The sequence below is a fragment of the Myxocyprinus asiaticus genome, chromosome 2, assembly GCF_019703515.2.
Source record: "Myxocyprinus asiaticus isolate MX2 ecotype Aquarium Trade chromosome 2, UBuf_Myxa_2, whole genome shotgun sequence".
NCBI classification, from domain to species: Eukaryota; Metazoa; Chordata; class Actinopteri; order Cypriniformes; family Catostomidae; genus Myxocyprinus; species Myxocyprinus asiaticus.
In genome coordinates this window covers 28,328,908-28,349,913 of record NC_059345.1, presented here as the reverse complement: position 1 = coordinate 28,349,913, position 21,006 = coordinate 28,328,908, and the positions used below count along the sequence as shown (strand labels likewise).

The 21,006-nt window shown below is 38.4% G+C and overlaps 1 protein-coding gene across 8 annotated transcripts in view; it reads right to left on the bottom strand.

Annotated features, from left to right (window-relative positions):
* LOC127451997 (tubby protein homolog) overlaps positions 1-21,006 on the bottom strand; it is a 108,419-nt gene that overhangs the window by 3,770 nt on the left and 83,643 nt on the right. For 7 of the 8 annotated variants that reach the window (XR_007899191.1, XM_051717137.1, XM_051717114.1 and 4 more), the window contains 5 exons: positions 20,108-20,242; positions 14,892-15,068; positions 13,901-14,022; positions 4,683-4,874; positions 270-382 (listed from right to left, as the gene is read on the bottom strand). Coding sequence is in view for 7 of the 8 variants with exons in the window: in XM_051717137.1 (XP_051573097.1) it covers positions 270-382; positions 4,683-4,874; positions 13,901-14,022; positions 14,892-15,068; positions 20,108-20,242 (739 nt within the window). In the remaining variant the exon portion in view is untranslated. The remainder of the gene's footprint in view (positions 1-269; positions 383-4,682; positions 4,875-13,900; positions 14,023-14,891; positions 15,069-20,107; positions 20,243-21,006) is intronic. The other variant, XM_051717145.1, reaches the window with a different exon arrangement.

Below are 21,006 nucleotides of genomic sequence, written 5' to 3'. Positions count from 1 at the left end.
TACTCTGATGTCAGCATACACACAGGTGCTCACTCCTCATACAAATGAGGACACTCCAGTGCTCGCACATTAGTAGTGAACCCAATTACTGTTTTAAATAGGCTCATGCAGTTGCGTGAGCAGCACACACGTGCATTCACAAATTCATTAAAGATCTCGTTTAAATGTTTTGAGAGAGACGCATGTCTCTTGCCTCGACAAGAACAGTATAGATTTAGGTTACACTACCTTATGAATCACGACAAGATGAACTATCTTTAAACATATACCTTAGTTTGCCAATGAAGCTCTCGCCACCTCGAGACAGGTCAGTAGGGTCGATGGAGATAAGGTAATTGGATGTTTTGCTCTTCTTTCTCTTCCTCCCAGCTAAAAGGAACACCTACAGAATAAAACAGAATTTACTTGGGCATGCATGATTCTGACATCAAAAAAGATCCAGATCAGAGATTGGAGATCTTGCATAAAAAACATCCTGACAACAGAGAAACAAGTTTCCATATTTTGTTTCTGAGATTTCTGTTTAGAGGACAGGCATAATAAATATACATAACTATTATATATATATATATATATATATATATATATATATATATATATATATATATATATATATACATACATACAGGGTTGGGAGGGTTACTTTTGAAATGTATTCCACTACAGATTACAGAATACATGCTGTAAAATGTAATTTGTAACGTATTCCGTTAGATTACTCAAGGTCAGTAATGTATTCTAAATACTTTGCATTACCTCTTCAGCACTGGTAGATTTTTTCACTTGTTTTGACTATAAAACTCTGTCAGTACAGTAAGATTAAATACACATGTTAAAAATACATTCTCTGAAAAACCTAAATATCTTATGCAGTATTGTTTCTAAAACAAGATTAATCAAATTGATCTCGTTTTAAGGATTTTTAGATATTTTTACAGGAAAACAATACAAAAATTATTATCAAGAATATGATTTTTGCCCTAATATCAAAGGTCTTACTAGAAAAAAGAAATTATGATCCAACGTGAGTTTTCTTGATAAAAAAATATGATCCTGCCTGGTAACGTGCATGTAAAATGACTAGAAATAGCATTTTAGTTTAGCGTAAAGCTGACAATTTACACAAGGTTTATTTCTATATCTTCTGCTCTAAACTTACTTCAAACTTAATTATTTCACCGCTGTTCAGATGTACTTTGGATCGCATCATTTATATGTATAAATGTTTTCCATCTGAAAGAACTAAATATTAAATGAAACAAATGACAATAAAATGCAAAGTAATCTCTTCAGTAATCAAAATACTTTTTGAATGTAACTGTATTCTAATTACCAATGATTTAAATTGTAACTGTAGTGGAATACAGTTACTTATATTTTGTAATACGTAATTCCGTTACATGTATTCCGTTACTCCCCAACCCTGAATATATATATACAGGTGCATCTCAATAAATTAGAATGTCGTGGAAAAGTTCATTTATTTCAGTAATGCAACTCAAATTGTGAAACTCGTGTATTAAATAAATTCAGTGCACACAGACTGAAGTAGTTTAAGTCTTTGGTTCTTTTAATTGTGATGATTTTGGCTCACATTTAACAAAAACCCACCCATTCACTATCTCAAAAAATTAGAATATGGTGACATGCCAAACAGCTAATCAACTCAAAACACCTGCAAAGGTTTCCTGAGCCTTCAAAATGGTCTCTCAGTTTGGTTCACTAGGCTACACAATCATGGGGAAGACTGCTGATCTGACAGTTGTCCAGAAGACAATCATTGACACCCTTCACAAGGAGGGTAAGCCACAAACATTCTTTGCCAAAGAAGCTGGCTGTTCACAGAGTGCTGTATCCAAGCATGTTAACAGAAAGTTGAGTGGAAGGAAAAAGTGTGGAAGAAAAAGATGCACAACCAACCGAGAGAACCGCAGCCTTATGAGGATTGTCAAGCAAAATCGATTCAAGAATTTGGGTGAACTTCACAAGGAATGGACTGAGGCTGGGGTCTTGGCATCAAGAGCCACCACACACAGACGTGTCAAGGAATTTGGCTACAGTTGTTGTATTCCTCTTGTTAAGCCACTCCTGAACCACAGACAACATCAGAGGCGTCTTACCTGGGCTAAGGAGAAGAAGAACTGGACTGTTGCCCAGTGGTCCAAAGTCCTCTTTTCAGATGAGAGCAAGTTTTGTATTTCATTTGGAAACCAAGGTCCTAGAGTCTGGAGGAAGGGTGGAGAAGCTCATAGCCCAAGTTGCTTGAAGTCCAGTGTTAAGTTTCCACAGTCTGTGATGATTTGGGGTGCAATGTCATCTGCTGGTGTTGGTCCATTGTGTTTTTTTGAAAACCAAGAAATTTTGGAGCACTTCATGCTTCCTTCTGCTGACCAGCTTTTTAAAGATGCTGATTTCATTTTCCAGCAGGATTTGGCACCTGCCCACACTGCCAAAAGCACCAAAAGTTGGTTAAATGACCATGGTGTTGGTGTGCTTGACTGGCCAGCAAACTCACCAGACCTGAACCCCATAGAGAATCTATGGGGTATTGTCAAGAGGAAAATGAGAAACAAGAGACCAAAAAATGCAGATGAGCTGAAGGCCACTGTCAAAGAAACCTGGGCTTCCATACCACCTCAGCAGTGCCACAAACTGATCACCTCCATGCCACGCCGAATTGATGCAGTAATTAAAGCAAAATGAGCCCCTACCAAGTATTGAGTACATATACAGTAAATGAACATACTTTCCAGAAGGCCAACAATTCACTAAAAATGTTTTTTTTATTGGTCTTATGATGTATTCTAATTTTTTGAGATAGTGAATTGGTGGGTTTTTGTTAAATGTGAGCCAAAATCATCACAATTAAAAGAACCAAAGACTTAAACTACTTCAGTCTGTGTGCATTGAATTTATTTAATACACGAGTTTCACAATTTGAGTTGAATTACTGAAATAAATGAACTTTTCCACGACATTCTAATTTATTGAGATGCACCTGTATATATACACTATATTGCCAAAAGTATTCGCTCACCCATCCAAATAATTGAATTCAGGTGTTCCAATCACTTCCATGGCCACAGGTGTATAAAATGAAGCACCTAGGCATGCAGACTGCCTCTACAAACATTTGTGAAAGAATGGGCCGCTCTCAGGAGCTCAGTGAATTCAAGCGTGGTACTGTGATAGGATGCCACCTGTGCAACAAGTCCAGTCGTGAAATTTCCTCGCTACTAAATATTCCACAGTCAACTGTCAGTGGTATTATAACAAAGTGGAAGCGATTGGGAATGACAGCAACTCAGCCACGAAGTGGTAGGCCACGTAAAATGACAGAGCGGGGTCAGCGGATGCTGAGGCGCATAGTGCGCAGAGGTCGCCAACTTTCTGCAGAGTCAATCGCTACAGACCTCCAAAGTTCATGTGGCCTTCAGATTAGCTCAAGAACAGCGCGTAGAGAGCTTCATGGAATGGGTTTCCATGGCCGAGCAGCTGCATCCAAGCCATACATCACCAAGTGCAATGCAAAGCGTCGGATACAGTGGTGTAAAGCACGCCGCCACTGGACTCTAGAGCAGTGGAGACGCGTTCTCTGGAGTGACGAATCACACTTCTCCATCTGGCAATCTGATGGACGAGTCTGGGTTTGGCGGTTGCCAGGAGAACGGTACTTGTCTGACTGCATTGTGCCAACTGTGATGTTTGGTGGAGGGGGGATTATGGTGTGGGGTTGTTTTTCAGGAGCTGGGCTTGGCCCCTTAGTTCCAGTGAAAGGAACTCTGAATGCTTCAGCATACCAAGAGATTTTGGACAATTCCATGCTCCCAACTTTGTGGGAAAAGTTTGGGGATGGCCCCTTCCTGTTCCAACGTGACTGCGCACCAGTGCACAAAGCAAGGTCCATAAAGACATGGATGAGCGAGTTTGGTGTGGAAGAACTTGACTGGCCTGCACAGAGTCCTGACCTCAACCCGATAGAGCACCTTTGGGATGAATTAGAGCGAAGACTGTGAGCCAGGCCTTCTCGTCCAACATCAGTGTCTGACCTCACAAATGTGCTTCTGGAAGAATGGTCAAAAATTCCCATGAACACACTCCTAAACCTTGTGGAAAGCCTTCCCAGAAGAGTTGAAGCTGTTATAGCTGCAAAGGGTGGGCCGACGTCATATTAAAACCTATGGATTAAGAATGGGATGTCACTTAAGTTCATATACGTCTAAAGGCAGATGAGCGAATACTTTTGGCAATATAGTGTATATATATATGTGTGTATATATATATATATATATATCAAGACCTGTGTGTATCTTTCCCCTATGAGGGAGTGCTGAGATTGAGAAAGTGGCTGCATATGTTATTCCATCTGGTAAATAACAGCTGGAGAACACTGTTTTTACTTCTTGTATGGTTTGTGATTTAGTCATGATATTTTTTTGAATCAGCATTTATCAGATACAACAATATTATGAGCAATTGTCATTTGGCTAAATCTCCCTTTGGGATAAATTTGGCCCCTTTCATCAAAATCAATCATTTGAAACCCTTCAGCAAATTGGAGAAATGTGAGCTGGAGTGTCACTGATTGGACTCTTGATTGCATGAGCACAACAATGAGGAGTTCCAAAAAAGGCAAAACTCTTTAGAAAACTGGGAATAAACAGTCTTTGGGTGTGTCTGACCTTCTTGCCATCCTCCCTCTCCATATGGAGGTAGTAGGTGGGGTACATGCCCCTGTCCATGCCCTTCTTATCCCGAGTGATCCTGCACTTTACAGTCACCCCTTGGGGGGCAGGTCTGAGAGTAAACTCCTCCAGGTCATCCACATCGATGGACGGCTCGTTGGCCAAAGGGGTGGAAGCTGAGGTCGCCTCCTGTTACATTGATTAAGCAGATAGAGATTGATCCCATTCAATTTAAAATGTATATACTGAAAGAAACATACATCTGTACATACACTATAAATTAATACACACAGTCATGGTCCATTTTTAGCTAAGGTCCAGGCCAAGTGATAATTAATGAAAATAAATAAAAAAATAAATGAAATGTAAGCAGCTGGGATTAAAAGTAAAATGTTAAAGAGCAACAAAGTAGCCCAAAGACGTCAGCAGGGTCAAGCAAATAAATATAAGCCAAAAAAAGAAGAAAACTCTAAGTTCTAGTCTAGTCTTCTAATCTTGATCAATTTAACAAAATAACAAAGCTGCTTTCAGTAATTTACAAATAACATGGGTGTTTTAGGACACAAGTAAGATTTTAGGTTAAAATATGTATACTGTAAATAGTGTAGATACAGTATATACAGTTGTCCTCAAAAGTTTGCATACCCTGGCAGAAATTGTGAAATTTTGGCATTGATTTTGAAAATATGACTGATCGTGCAAAAACACTGTCTTTTATTTAAGGATAGTGATCATATGAAGCCATTTATTATGTTTGGCTCCTTTTTAAATCATAATGATAACAGAAATCACCCAAATGGCCCTGATCAAAAGTTTACATACACTTGAATGTTTGGCCTTGTTACAGACATACAAGGTGACACAAACTGGTTAAAATAGCAATTAAAGGTTAATTTCCCACACCTGTGGCTTTTTAAATTGCAATTAGTGTCTGTGTATAAATAGTCAATGAGTTTGTTAGCTCTCACATGGATGCACTGAGCATGCTAGATACTGAGCCAAGGGGAGCAGAAAAGAACTGTCAAAAGACCTGCGTAACAAGGCAATGGAACTTTATAAAGATGGAAAAGGATATAAAAAGATATTAAAAGCCTTGAAAATGCCAGTCAGTACTGTTCAGTCACTTAGTAAAAAGTGGAAAATTCAGGGATCTCTTGATACTAAGCCAAGGTCAGGTAGACCAAGAAAGATTTCAGCCACAACTGCCAGAAGAATTGTTCGGGATACAAAGAACAACCCACAGGTAACCTCAGGAGAAATACAGGCTGCTCTGGAAAAGACAGTGTTGTTGTTTCAAGGAGCACAATACGACGATACTTGAACAAAAATGAGCTGCATGATTGAGTTGCCCGAAAAAGGCCTTTACTGTGCCAATGCCACAAAAAGCCTAGTTACAATATGCCCGACAACACCTGGACACGCCTTTGGAGTGACAAGACCAAAATAGAGCTTTATGGTCACAACCATAAGCGCTATGTTTAGAGAGGGGTCAGCAAGGCCTATAGTGAAAAGAATATCATCCTCACTGTGAAGCATGGTGGTGGCTCACTGATGTTTTGGGGATGTGTGAGCTCTAAAGGCACAGGTAATCTTGTGAAAATTGATGGTAAGATGAATGCAGCATGTTATCAGAAAATACTGGCAGACAATTTGCATTCTTCTGCACGAAAGCTGCGCATGGGACGCTCTTGGACTTTCCAGCACGACAATGACCCTAAGCACAAGGCCAAGTTGACCCTCCAGTGGTTACAGCAGAAAAAGTTGAAGGTTCTGGAGTGGCCATCACAGTCTCCTGACCTTAATATCATCGAGCCACTCCAGGGAGATCTCAAACGTGCGATTCATTCAAGACGACCAAAGACTTTGCATGACATAGAGGCATTTTACCAAGACGAATGGGCAGCTATACCATCTGCAAGAATTTGGGGCCTCATAGACAACTATTACAAAAGACTGCACACTGTCATTGATGCTAAAGGGGCAATACACAGTATTAAGAACTAAGGGTATGCAGACCTTTGAACAGGGGTCATTTCATTTTTTTCTTTGTTGCTATGTTTTGTTTTATGATTGTGCCATTCTGTTATAACCTACAGTTGAATATGAATCCCATAAGAAATAAAAGAAATGTGTTTTGCCTGCTCACTCCTGTTTTCTTTAAAAATGGTACATATATTACCAATTCTCCAAGGGTATGCAAACTTTTGACCACAAATGTATACACTCACTGAGCACTTTATTAGGAACACTTGTACACCTACTTATTCATGTGATTATCTAATCAGCCAATCATGTGGCAGCAGTGCAATACATAAAATCATGCAGATACAGGTCAGGAGTTTCAGTTAATGTTCACATCAACCATCAGAATGGGGAAAAAATGTAATCTCAGTGATTTCGACCATGGCATGATTGTTGGTGCCAGACGGGCTGGTTTGAGTATTTCTGTAACTGCTGATCTCCTGGGATTTTCAAGCACAACTGTCTCTAGAGTTTAATCAGAATGGTGCCAAAAACAAAAAACATCCAGTGAGCAGCAGTTCTTCAGACAAAAAAAACGCCATGTTGATGATAGAGGTCAACGGAGAATGGCTACAGTAACTCTATTTTAATTGTGGTAAGCAGAATAGCATCACAGAATGCACAATACGTCAAACCTTGAGGCGGATGGGCTACAACAGCAGAAGACCACATCGGGTTCCACTTCTGTCAGCCATGTACAAAAAGCTGAGGCTGCAGTTGGCACAGGCTCACCAAAACTGGACAATTGAAGACAGAAAAAACGTAGCCTGTTCTGTTGAATCTCAATTTGTGCTTAGGCACACAGATGGTAGGACCAGAATTTGGCACCAACAACATGAATCCAACAGTCCAGAATGTTTTCTTAGAATACTTTGGGCCCGTTAATAGTAATACCAATCAATCAGCACCACAGCCTATTTGAGTATTGTTGCTGACCATGTGCATCCCTTCATGACCACAATTTACCCATCTTCTAATGGCTACTTCCAGCAAGATAATGCACCATATTACAAAGCAAAAGTCATCTCAAACTGGTTTCATGAACATGACAATGAGTTCAATGTTCTTCAGTGACCTTCCCAGTCAACAGATCTGAATCCAATAGAACACCTTTTGGATGTGGTAGAACAGGAGATTCACAGCATGAATGTGCAGCTGACAAATCTGCAGAAATTGCGTGATGCAATCGTCAACATGGACCAGAATCTCAAAGGAACGTTTCTTACATCTTGTGGAATCCATGCCACGAAGAACTGAGGCTGTTTTGAGAGCAAAGGGAGGACCTGCCCAGTATTAGTGTAGTGTTCCTAATAAAATGCTCAGTGAATGTATATATATTCTGTAACTAGTAGATACGTTCATGTTGTTCCACAATGTTTAATCATATTTTAGCTTTATTACAGTTCACTTTAATATAATTTTTCCTGCATTGTGACAAATACATTTTTTTAAATTACAAATATTCCATGTAGTCCCTCAGTTACTATGAGACCATAAATAATGTACAAAAATGTTGTTTAAAATAGTTTTATATAAAGTATAGCATGTTACACAGCAGGACACTCCTGTTACTGCTATATTCTCCCCATCTGACCTATCTGTTAACAATGTATGTGTACATGGCACTCCACAAAATGATCTATGAAAATTATAAATTATAACTATAATAATTAAGAATTTTTGTTTTCTACAGAACACTATACAAGACAGAAAGATCACCAATGAGATATTGGCAAGAGCAGGGCTTCAAAAAGGCACAGTTTCGTCACCAAGTTATTTTAAGAAAGTAATCATTTCACTGTTGCCATAGGAAACAACAGGACCATGACCCTCCATTTCCAGCATTGTGGGCTTTGTGCCTTGGTAGACACAAGAGAATACATCCTAGCAGAACAATACACTGTCAGCTTGTGTCAGCACTGAATATGTTACACATCTGGCCACTGAGAAATTCACATTTAGAGCTTACTGCATAAAATGGCAGTCCACAGTCAAACTGATATTCAGGGAAACAACAAGCACATCATAGATACAGTGTGCAACATGTCATATAGACCATTTCAGAAGAAGTGACATCTTTTTGTTCCTTGAACATTTCCTGCTAGTTGTCTAACTCAGACTGCATTCCAATCGGGATAAATCACCCTCTGAAGGGCACTTTGAAGAAAGAGCAATCATGATAGTCATGCTGTAAGATCGCTTCAAACTGAATTTCCAATAAAAATAACTTAAAAAGTGAGTTCTGAATTAACCTTATTTTTGAGCCCCCCACCTTTTAGCCTTTCCAAGCTCTGACAGTGGATGGTTAAGTCTTTGAATGGAATAGGGCATAAGGATAATCCCTTCTGAATGGAACGCACCCTCATTTAAAACAACAGCGGGAGGCGCTTCATTCATAGTGACTTTAACACGATTAATGTTACTAACATTTACACGATTGTCATAAAATGCCATTTTATGTCATTTTACGTCATTTAGCTGACGCTTTTATCCAGAAGAAAGAGACAAGACAAGTATTTTTACCATTAAAAAAGAAAACCTTACCTTGTCTGCAGGTCACGCATTCAGTTTTATTGAACGGCTTCATTGATTATAACAGGAGCGATCCAACCGATCTCCCCACTGAGGAAATAATTGTGAGCATCTAAACTACGATATAATTTTATCGCTCAGTATCAACAACATGTCTGGATAAGTCACTTCAGGTAAACGTTGACTGTTGACTCAGGGTCTTATTTAAAGGATCTGGTAAAACACCTTTTTTTTTTTTTCTTTTTTTTTTTTGCACATATATCTTTTTTTCTGTTTTAGCTCTAAAAGGATGTGCTAGTCATTTTATTTTCAGTTCTAGGTTATAAAAATGCCCCTACAGGAAATGTTTCAGGGTCAGACATGTGCAGTTGCATTCTAATTCTTTGTTATTGTTTACGCCATTGAAATCATAGATATACATATGTAGATGCCCCATTCAGCTGGTTCAGATATGTAAACTGTTGCGCCATCTTGGAACAGTCAACAAGGAGAGCTGTTTGAACATAAGTGAAAGGAGGAGATGCCTCAGACTGCTGCATAAACTGCTTTTGTGTGGAAACATTTCTTCAATGAATGAACTGACTGACTGGGTGCTAATTTTCAGTATGTTTGCCTTGATATATTCTTTTGTAGAGGACTTAATTAGCTGCTTGCTATGGGGGACAAAAACTGTTTTAGAAGTGAGGTCAGGATTTTTTATATAATCTAAAATACTGCCAAATGTTTATGGAAAATCAGATAATATGAAAGTTGGCTGGAAAAGACAATAGACTTTTGCAAACCGCATATGTCAATTTACATTCATATGTTGACAGATGGCTCTTGACCTAACCAATATGGCAGATGCGCCGACGTATCGCGGTCCATAGAAACAGCTGCTAATAAGGTATCTACGTATAGATATCTATGCTTGAAATGGACTATACTGGGGGTATGGTTTACCATAGAGGAAAACAAATCCCAGTTTCCATAGTTCCCTTTTATTTCTATGGGGGAAATGAAACAAAATATCAAGTTGAGCTTTTTATAGCAGTGGTTCTCAACATTTTTGACTCCAATGCCCCCCATTGTCCAAGACAATTTTCAAAGAGCCATGACAATGATGACTTTTGGCATTTAATTAATAAAAAAAAAAACACACACACACAAATAAATAGTCCCAGAGAGAGTTCATCTGATGATAAATATGATTTCAGTTGTAGGCCTACATCTTAATCTTTATTTTCTGTATTTAGCCTTTTAATTAAGATTATTTTAATATAACTTATCCTATACCCAGATCTATCTAGCACTAATATCTATCTAGCCCTAGCCCCATAGACTCTCTGTGCCAGTGCATTGATGAAATTAAAAGCTGGATGTGCCAAAACTTCCTTCAGTTAAACAATGACAAGACAGAGGTCATTGTATTTGGCAACAAAGGTGAAATTGCAAAGGTGAATACATACCTTGACTCCAAGGGCCTAAAGACAAAAAATCAAGTAAGAAATCTTGGTGTCATTTTGGAGTCAGACCTTAGTTTCAGTAGTCACATCAAAGCAATAACTAAATCAGCCTACTATTATCTTTAAAAATATAGCCAGAATTAGATGTTTTGTATCCAGTCAAGACTTAGAGAAACTTGTTCATGCATTCATCACCAGAAGGATAGACTACTGCAGTGGAATCCTAACCGGCCTTCCCAAAAAGACCATTAGACACGTGCAGCTCATTCAAAATGCCACTGCCAGGATTCTCACCCGAACCAAAAAATCTGAGCATATTACTCCAGTCCTCAGGTCTTTACATTGGCTTTCAGTTACATTTAGAATTGATTTTAAAGTGCTATTACTCATTTATAAATCACTCAATAGCCTAGGACCTAAATACATTTCAGATATGCTTGTTGAATATAAACCTAACAGACCTCTCAGATCACTAGGATCATGTCAGTTAGACATACAGAGGGTTCACTCAAAACAAGGTGAGAAAGTGTTTAGCTATTACGCCACCCGCAGCTGAAACCAGCTTCCAGAAGAGGTTAGATATGCCCCAACAGTAGCCACATTTAAAACCAGACTGAAAACGCTTCTGTTTAGCTGTGCATTTTATGACTGAGCATTATGCTGCATTTATTGATTTCACTGAATCATTTTGCTTTTGTCTTTCTTCCATTTTAATTATTCTATTTTATTCTTTTTATTTTATTTTTATATACCTTTTCTCAATGTGTGTATTACTTTTTATTCTTATTTCATGTTCTTAATTGTTGTTTTTTTAAAAAGAAAAATTTATGTATCTTGTATTTTCTTTCAAATTTATAAGTTAAGCACTTTGAATTGCAATTGTGTATGAAATGTGCTATATAAATAAACTTGCCTTGCCTTGCCTATATTCAGTTATTTGAGTCATCTTGCATAGGTTTGCTGAGGATGAAAAACACGCAAAAATATTTCTGTGGGGTTTTTTGCCCTCAGATGAAGCAAAAAATCTAGAACCATTTTCTTTTTTTGCGAGTTCATAGAGCACAACAGTGCCCTCCCACTTTTTCAGCCTTCTTGGTTCCAGAATTATTTTTCTCATTTATTTTTTCAATAAATATTACATACAATTTTTCAGAAAAGAGTTCTAAGCCATGAGCCAAATAAACTATCTCTGAGGTGAATCACAACATTACAAATTTTAATTTAAAGCAAAAAGGTATTTAAAAATCAGACTAAAAGACAAACGTACAAGACTATGTTTCATGAGGGAATTGCCATGAAGCATTGCGAATGACGTCATCGAATTAAATACGATGGAAAAATATAAAACTATTGATTTTGAAGTTTTTGATTATAAGAATATAAATAATAAATTTGGATTTGTTTGCTATTTATCAAATAAACAAGTAGTTTTAGATTGTAGGGAGATCGACTCGATAGACCTTTTTCACCTTTCTGGGTTTTGAAACACGGAAGCAAACTATGGATGGGCAAACATCTATAGCAGTGAATGGGAGACCACAGCAAATTTCATTTTTACTAATCTATTTGCTTCAACAGCAAAGAAAAAATCCACTATTACATACTATGACTTTCCACAAAGAGGAAAAAACAGAGAGCAGTGGATTACAGCAGTCAGAAGAAAGAAGATGCCAAATTTATTGTCACTCCCTCAGCAGATGTATTACAAACCCCACAGCAGCTGTGGTAACTAGTTATTTAAAACGAATTACAGGGTAATACAACACAAAGCATAATGTTATAGATTTAAAATTCAAATTGAAAATATACAAATTTTGCTAGATTTATGCTGCTAAATAAGGCAGAAATGCATCATCACAGTCTGTGATAAAGGTCTATTGCATCATTCACATTGCACCATGGAAGTGGGTGGTCGCTACAGAGCTTGTTTGGCGTGCTTTTTAGCCACACTGGTGGTTGGTTTCCCTTCAGGATCATGGATAGTGTTGTTCTTCACCAGAAATTCAGCTAGTAAACACAATTTTTTTTTATTAAGTTGAAATAAAAATGGACTGATGGCTTCAACAGAAGAGTATACCATCGATTAACAACCTTACGGTAGGTCTGTCTTTAACCTCCTGAGTCTCGAGCATGACTGCTGTGTGCATTTTCATTCCCCTTTTTGATTTGTAACTAGTAGCTCCTAAGAAACATGCAAAAAAAATTTTTTTTTAGACCAAACAGTTTTCATAAAAATGTATGTCCACATATGTGGACAGCGGGACTAAGTTGTGAAATTTTAAAAAATACCAAGCTATAGAAAGTCCGATATTTAAGTTTATGTTTCCAGGAGTGTTGGTTATTAATGTTTTTGAGATGATACAGACATTGCATCAGAAAAAATTCTGATTCAAAGTAATGGAAGTTTAGATTGAATGCACTTTGCTGAATAGAGAGATATAGGATGCTCCCTTGCTCCCTATTTAGTGAATGACTTAACCGCCAGTGTACTGTCTGTCTGCGTTGGTCTCAGAACAGTTTGAAATGCAACTTATTTTCATCCTAACTCTGTATACAGCCTCTGAAAGCAAACATTTTCAGCTTTTGGATGCATCCATTGATTCTCAATGGCATAATGCACAGTGAATATAGGATATTTTAAATGAAAATGAGCATACAGCTCAAATAAAAAAAAAAAAAAAAAAAAATGGCATATTGGATGAGACTCTAATCTTTTGACTCAAACAGGTTTCAATGTAAAAACTGTAAAATAATTAGGTTTCTTACCAGATGTAGTTTTGTTGGTGTTTCTCCAAAAGACAAACTCCACTGTGATCTATGCCATGTTGTTTGGTCACATGACACTGTACATCGAAAGTTTAACCCTTTACTGACAGCAGAGAGTCTCCTGAACTGACATTGGTCGGTTGAAATTAAATTAAATTATGCATTGCGTATAGCGAAGCCAAAATACAATGCCCACGCATGTGGACGCCGGGTTGCAGGAAGTTAAAGGTTTATAATGTTATCCTTAAAATTAAATTACCCTATGGAAAAAATTTATGAGATTTTTACTTCTGGAACCAGACTGTTGCGCTCTGTTGATTAAAACAAGCTCCAATGTGTGGGTGAAGCCTCCTTGCCGACTGTATCTATAGGTCACAGTGTGCGAAAATGACAAATTAACCACAACCTCTAATTGAATAGAGAAACTGAGCCCAGTAGAATGCTGTCTACCTTGCTGGACTTTTTGCTAGTGGCAGAGCCAGGTCTTGTGTTGCTGTTAAGCTGAGATGAGCTTGAGCTGACCAAATCATCTTCATCCTCCTCCTCATCGAAGTTCATGCTACTCGAGATTCCTTTGAACATGAAAACATATTGAGGTGCTAATTTAATAGCGTGTTGATAGCTGAACACATGGAGAGAACAGCAGCAGGCATAAAGCAAACATGAGGCATTATGCAGTGCAAACAACACTGTAAATAATTGCACTCTGATGCCTAAAGAGCATATGGCCAGATATGTAGTCAAATCAATAAACTGAGTACATCTGGGTTTAAAAAAAAGTTCTTCACTCTCAGTGGCCGTTTACACCGAACGTGCTTTCACGTCTGTCTGCGCTGTTTTTCAATTGTTTTTCAATGTACACAAGCGCTAGACGGACATCTTTGACTGCTGAACTGCATCTCACATAGGAGCCCTGTGATTTTAGATTCAGTGTCAAGTTTCAAAGAACTTCAATTGTTTGAACGCGTCTTAAAACCTGTGCGTTCTATTATATTCAATTATCTGCGTCTTGCTTTTTTTTTTTTTTTTGCATAAGAACACGTTCAGTCTAAATGGCTCCTTATCTGTTCAACAAATTAACAGAAAAGGACAAAGTTATTGTCCACAGTCCAGAATTGCACATCCCAGAGGTGTTCTTACAAGTAATGCAGACAGTAAAGACATGATCTGATCCAAATATGTCCCAAAGGGAGGAGAGAGAGGCAGACATTGAATCTTAATGCTACAGCAAGTAACTCCGATAGTGTTAGTTGCCAGATTATGATATTTCAGGAACATGATATTATTTCTTGTTAGGTGATCAGTAATACCGAATTATGGGTAAATGTGGTATCTGCAGTGGCAATCTGCAAATCTAGATGAATTAATCTTGATCGTAGAAGCCTCTCCATCTGTCTCTCTCTCTCCACTCGATTTAATCTGAGGAGTATCATTGTTGTACCTTTTTTCAGCATGGTGACCCGTAGGTCCTGTTTGCCCTGTGACTGTGTGCTGTCCACTGCCTCACCCTGACCCTCTGCCTCGTTCTCCTGGGCAGGTGAGTGGCCCACTGTCAGGATCTGAATCTGGTTGCCTAGCTCCTGACTTTCATCCTGGAAGGCAGCGGGCCCATCAATCCCTGTGGTGCCACCACAACACAGTAACACCATTAACTCCGCTATATCAACCTAAACATTTATTTTGATGTCAGAAAGTAATAGTGTTCTGAGAAGACGTCATGAATGTATGGAGACAGACATTAACATTTTTAATGCATGAGGAATGGATCCCAAAAAACTCTGTTTCCAGAATTGTGCTCTGAACCTTGTGATAACACATAGCTTTACAAAGTATACACAGTAGCCCTCTTGGTGAAATATGCATATGATGCTTTTAAGTGCCCCTGGGATTTCAATAGTTTGCTTCGCATCTATTTATAAACGCTCTTATGTCAGTCTGGGTTTTGTATTTCATCCAATTAGTCACTATCACTAGGGGAGAACATGTTGTCCTTTGTGTCCCAGCCAAGCAGTGCAACATGCAACTCCCTATATTACAGCTCCTATCCATCGATCGATCCATACATCCATCCATCCATCCATCCAGGCCCAAAAAAGGAATTATAGCTACAGAAACCCTTAGTAACATCAATCTCCCACCTCCTGAGTCTGCTCTGCTGCATAATGTCAGTGAGTTAGCTCTGGCTAGACAGGCGAGAGGCATTTGTGGTTAAGATTGCATAATAATCAGCATTGCATTTAGACTATGATTGTCATTGTAGTTAAAGTGAACTTTGCGAGGGCTGCTTCCAAGAGAGGCCTTAACAAGGTGAGTAATCTTCAGAAGAGCCAGAGGAAGAATGAACACGGGACAAAAAATATTGATCAGTCTATCAAGAATAAAGAGTGCGGAGAAAAGCAACAGTCAGAACACATGGTTCACCTTGTAGGGTTTTCATAGCATGAACAAGCTGTTTGTATCAGCTTATTCTTTCAAAGCATTAGTTGGATTTCATACCATCATTTTTTAGTCAGAGATCAGTTTTTGTGGGATGGTAAGGGAAACACGCAATTACTTTTATTTTATTTTTTTTTACCAATATGGAATTGTGTAGCTGTGTGGAATACTTCTTCTTTACCACACAGTTTGTTTATATACTGTTACATTGAGTACATAACTGTTTCTGTTGACCTGTTGCTAGACACATTTATTATGTTGGCTTGACAAAGCCAAGATGCTTTTATTTTGCAGACATTGTTAAACCTAGAACAAAATTATCAACTGTAATTTCTCCTAGAGCTCTCAAGCCTCATCCACCAAACTTGTACAGACCTTCAGACTGTTTTGACTTAGGGTCTGTTCCAAAACCTAGTGAGGAGTGCTATTTGAATGATGCACAGAGCTACTGTCGATGTAAAGGGTTCAAAATCTCTCTTAAGAGGCATCATTTCAGTAAGATTTTACTGAAGACAGCTGCCCATAAAAGGCAGCTCACTAAGTTTTGGAACAGACCCTTAGTGTGCCATGTTTTGTCTAACTGATTTTCTAACTATTTTCTATTTTCTAACTTTTTTTTTCTTTTTTTTTTACTTACTGTTTTAAATCCAGATTTAAAAATTATAAATACCATAGATCAAAGTCTGTCCACTGTCGGCCATCTTTGGAACGCTCCCGTGAAGCTATTTCCAGTCATGAAAGTGCAGCTCCTATCTACTTGAATGAGGAAACAACAAAATCTCAAAAACGGTTGGTCAAGATTACGATCAAAGAACATATTTCAAATCAGCAGTAAAATCTGACAAAACTGGAATCATAAATTGTGCTTCTTTACCTCAGATTACAAAAAAAAAAAAAAAAAAAAAAAAGATTACCGGCTTACATAGCTAATGCACATGCACGTTCTCCAGTTGACTGACAGGTGATGTCTGAATCCAAAATGTGATTAGCTCTTTTACCTGTAAGGCAGGACTTCCTTTCTACATCCGTTGACCGTTGGGCGTTCCAGTTACTCCCATTCATTTTAAAAGAAGTGGCCCGTCTCTGCTAAATAGTCTCTGCATAGACTTACATTGCCGGCAAATACTATCAGAGACTGTTTAGCAGAGCTGGGCCACTTCTATTAAAATGAATGGGAGAAATGGGAATGCCCAATGTACAACGGATTTTGAAAGGAAGTCCCGCCTTACAGGTAAAAGAGCCAATCACAATTTAGATTCAGACATTGCTTGTCAGTCAACTCGAGAACGCGCATGCGCATTAGCTATGCAAACCTGTTTTTTTTTTTTTTTTTATTGTAATCTGAGGTAAAGATGCACAATTTATGATACCTGTGTTGTCATATTTTACTGCTGACTTGAAATATGTTATTTGATCGTAATCAACCATTTTGATTACGTTTGTCTGATCAACCATTTTGGAGATTTCGGTCCATCCCCATTCATATAGATATGAGCTGCACTTATGCTATTACATATGCCGCTTGTTAACATAGAAAAATAGTTGCCCGAGAGCATTCCAAAGATGGCCGCCAGTGGACTGACTTGCTAGAAAGACTTTGATACTATTCCAGCTTTAATTGTCTGTCTATCTGTCAGTCAGTCAGTCTGTCTGTCTGTCTGTCTATCTAACTATCTATCGGCCTCCAGCTTGCCTCCCAGCTAAACCAGCAGAGCACCAGCCTGGCCAGCCAACCACCTTAGATTGGTTTTAGCTGGGTAATCTGTAACAGAAACTCTGTTTTCTTGGCTTTACTCTGTTGTATGGTATAGTATAGTTTGCAGCCTTGTCAGCTATGCCACCTAAACTCTTACCTTCAGCAAAAGTCAAAGTGTTTAGTTTAAAGCAAATAACTAATGTGTGCTCGCCAAGAAATACACATGCTTCCTTATGTGAATCATACTGGTGCTGAAATTGACCCAAAAGCATCCCTACCACTGCCACAGCTTATCTAACTGAGCTCCATGTGTCTATTAGTAAGTGCATTACAATCACAGAGAGGCAGCATTTCTGTAATTCATGAATGTACTGTATATGCCTTTTACCGATGAAGGCTGCATTATGTTTTTTTTTTTTTTTTTGCTGCTCTTGACAAGTGGAGAGCAGCTGTTCGTGTACATGGTATTAGACATTGTTTTTTTTTTTTTTCTTTGAGGAAGGATTGGCAATGGTGCAGCGGTTTGGTCTCTCTCCAGGGGCGTGTTCATTAATGCTGTGTGGGATGCTGTCAGTGGTGGGGAAAGTAGTGAAAATCCTCAACACGCTCCCAGATCACAGGGAGATGGGTTTAGAGGACAGGAAATGAAATTCAAAAACACAGTATAGAGAATACAGAGACAGGATGAAGAGATTTTATATAGCTGTGGTACAGTAGCTTAAGCAAATACACCACATGAGAAAAAAAAATTCAGTAGCAGCTCCAATGAGAGTTTTGATTTCATAGTGTTCATGTCAGGGATGTGCATGGATAGTTGTTATTCAGTTAACCATTCGACGCACCTGTATTTGAATACCAAAATCACTATTCGTTTTTTCTACATGTGCAATAGAGGTCTTCAACCCGATCTAAACCTGGCGGTACCCGACTAACCCTCGGGTTTGGGCCAGGTTCAGGTCAGTTTTTTAAGTACAGGGCTAGTTAGGGGCTGTTCAAATGTGTTTTTACACGCGTCTGTACTTTTTCCAATTGTTTTTCTATCTAAACACATGCTGGATGGATGTCTTTAGTGCAGGACCACCGCATTTACACTTTGTCAAGTTAAAAAAAAAACGTAAATAACTGTAAATGCATCTCGAGACACCTGTGTTCTGTCTCGCCATTCGTTGCCTGCATCTAGCATTTATATCGCAAATGTCACAAAGATTCGATGTTCTGAAGTTCATGTGACTGTTACATTGTTACACATGATTCCAGATGTTCCAGTTTCAGCACCTGATAAATAGTAAGACGTAAATGTTTTTCCCTTTTACTCTGGTGTGTAGACAATAATTCCACAAGTTAAATGCTAAACCATTTAAAAATTAAGAGGCTAATAAACTGCAGCAGTGTAACTCCATGCACATGACTAGCGTTCGCTGCCTCATGGAAATGTTGACCTGCCCAGGCAGAGCGCATTTCAGGTTTAGCATTTAAATGATGCATTTCCCATTGGTTAAAAATACTATGTTGCAGGCTGTGGCAGTTTGATTATTTTTGTTTGACTTTAATGTAAATTATTTTATCATTTGTAGACCTATGTATTGTGCTATCTCAGCTCACAGATAACTGTGGTCTTTATTCCATGCCATTTTGAGTAGTGTTTGAGGCATTTCCATTGCAATAAACATCCTTTATTCCTGAGTCCCGACAAATAAACAAATAACCGTTCATGACCCCTCAGGTTAACTGAATATTACAAATGGTTACCATGCACATCCATAGTTCATATTTGCTTTGTTTTTAAAAAAGCTAAATTTGCAGATGTCTCGCAATGTCTCACATAAAAAAGTATGCATCTGGAAAAGAAAACATCATAAAGTTAAAGCTGAAGTTTGAATTTCTGCACCATTAGCATCACTAAACAGATTTCAAAAGGTTTTCTGAACACTTTTCCCAGTCTGCCATTGGTTGATCAAACAAATATTTTGACCGAGACTCATGACATTGGTTAAGCCAATGTTGCTGTTTCAGGCTGTTCGGGATGCTCAAACAAACAGAGCAATGTTTTGACAGCACCACAGACACATTTCAGGGAAATGAACCTACAAATAGCTTACTAATAAAACTGGGATAGGAGAACGTTTAAAATCTGAAGAAAAAAATTCACACACATCAGCTTTAAGGCAGTTATATAATAATAATTAAGCAGCACTTTTGGAAAAAAAGGAATAAAAGTGTTGACAGAATTGTGCCCTTACATGCCAGCTGACAAATGCCATGATGCACAACCTTAATGTGCATGGCAAAAGGGCACTGCTGATGGCAACAGAGATGGACGAAAGTAAAGAAATCCTTGTGAAAAGCATTAAAAAGGAAAATAAATTGTACCCTTCTCCCCTATATAGAATAGGTAATGCTGATCATAACACAAACTGACATGCTGGATGACACAAACATCCTTCACACGAACACACACACACACACACACACAGAGATTTTCGTGCACATGCTGGGCCTGACTGTTAACAGGCTGCTCAGCTGACCTCTGTGCTTGCCCTTTTTCTCCTTCTTGGCGCTGCCAGTCTGAGAAGTGGAGGTAGGCAGCTTGGTTTTTTTAGCCGAGCGAGGGGCCTGAACTTCTGCTACAGCTTTAACGTCTTCATGCTCCGCTTCTTGTACTAAATGAGGAGGTGCAGGAGAAGGCCAGGGATGAACAGCAGCAGAGAAGATAGTGTGAGAGAATAAAAATAAAAAAACACACAAGAGGAAAATGAAGAATAGGGTTAAAATGAATGAGGAGAGGAAAGAGAGTTAGCAAAGACATAGCCCTCACAAAGCAGATACACAGATTACAGTAAATGGACAGTTTATCCAAAAATGAAAATGATGTCATTTATTCACCCTCACGTTGCTCAAAACCCAATTGACATTTTTTGAAGTCCAAGCAGCTTTGTCCCTGGTCATCATTCATTTCACTGCATTAAAAAAGATGCAAGGAAAGTGTATGGTGACAGAGGCTAATCTCCTTTTGTGTTTCACGGAAGAGAGTAAGTCATGCGGGTTTGGGACAAAATGAGAGTGAGTAAATGATGACAGAATTGTAATTTTTGGGTAAACTTACTATCCCTTTCAGTTGGCAGTATTCCCAATGAGATGGTTGCAAGCACAAAACAAAACAACCCGGTATTTGTATGTGTCCCTGGATGCAATTTTATTGAAGAGGATTCAGGGGCTGTCAGAGCAACTGTGAAATCAAAGCTTTGAAGCTAAATTAATTCTTTCTCACAGACAGTTTCTTATAACTTCAAGACCATGCACTGCTGTGCTTTCTTTAAGAAACAGATCTGTAAGAACTCTTACAAGTGCAGACAGAGTGGCTGTACTTTGACATCACTGTCGGTCTGAACTGTCCATAGCTACACACCACAAAAATTGAAAGGCA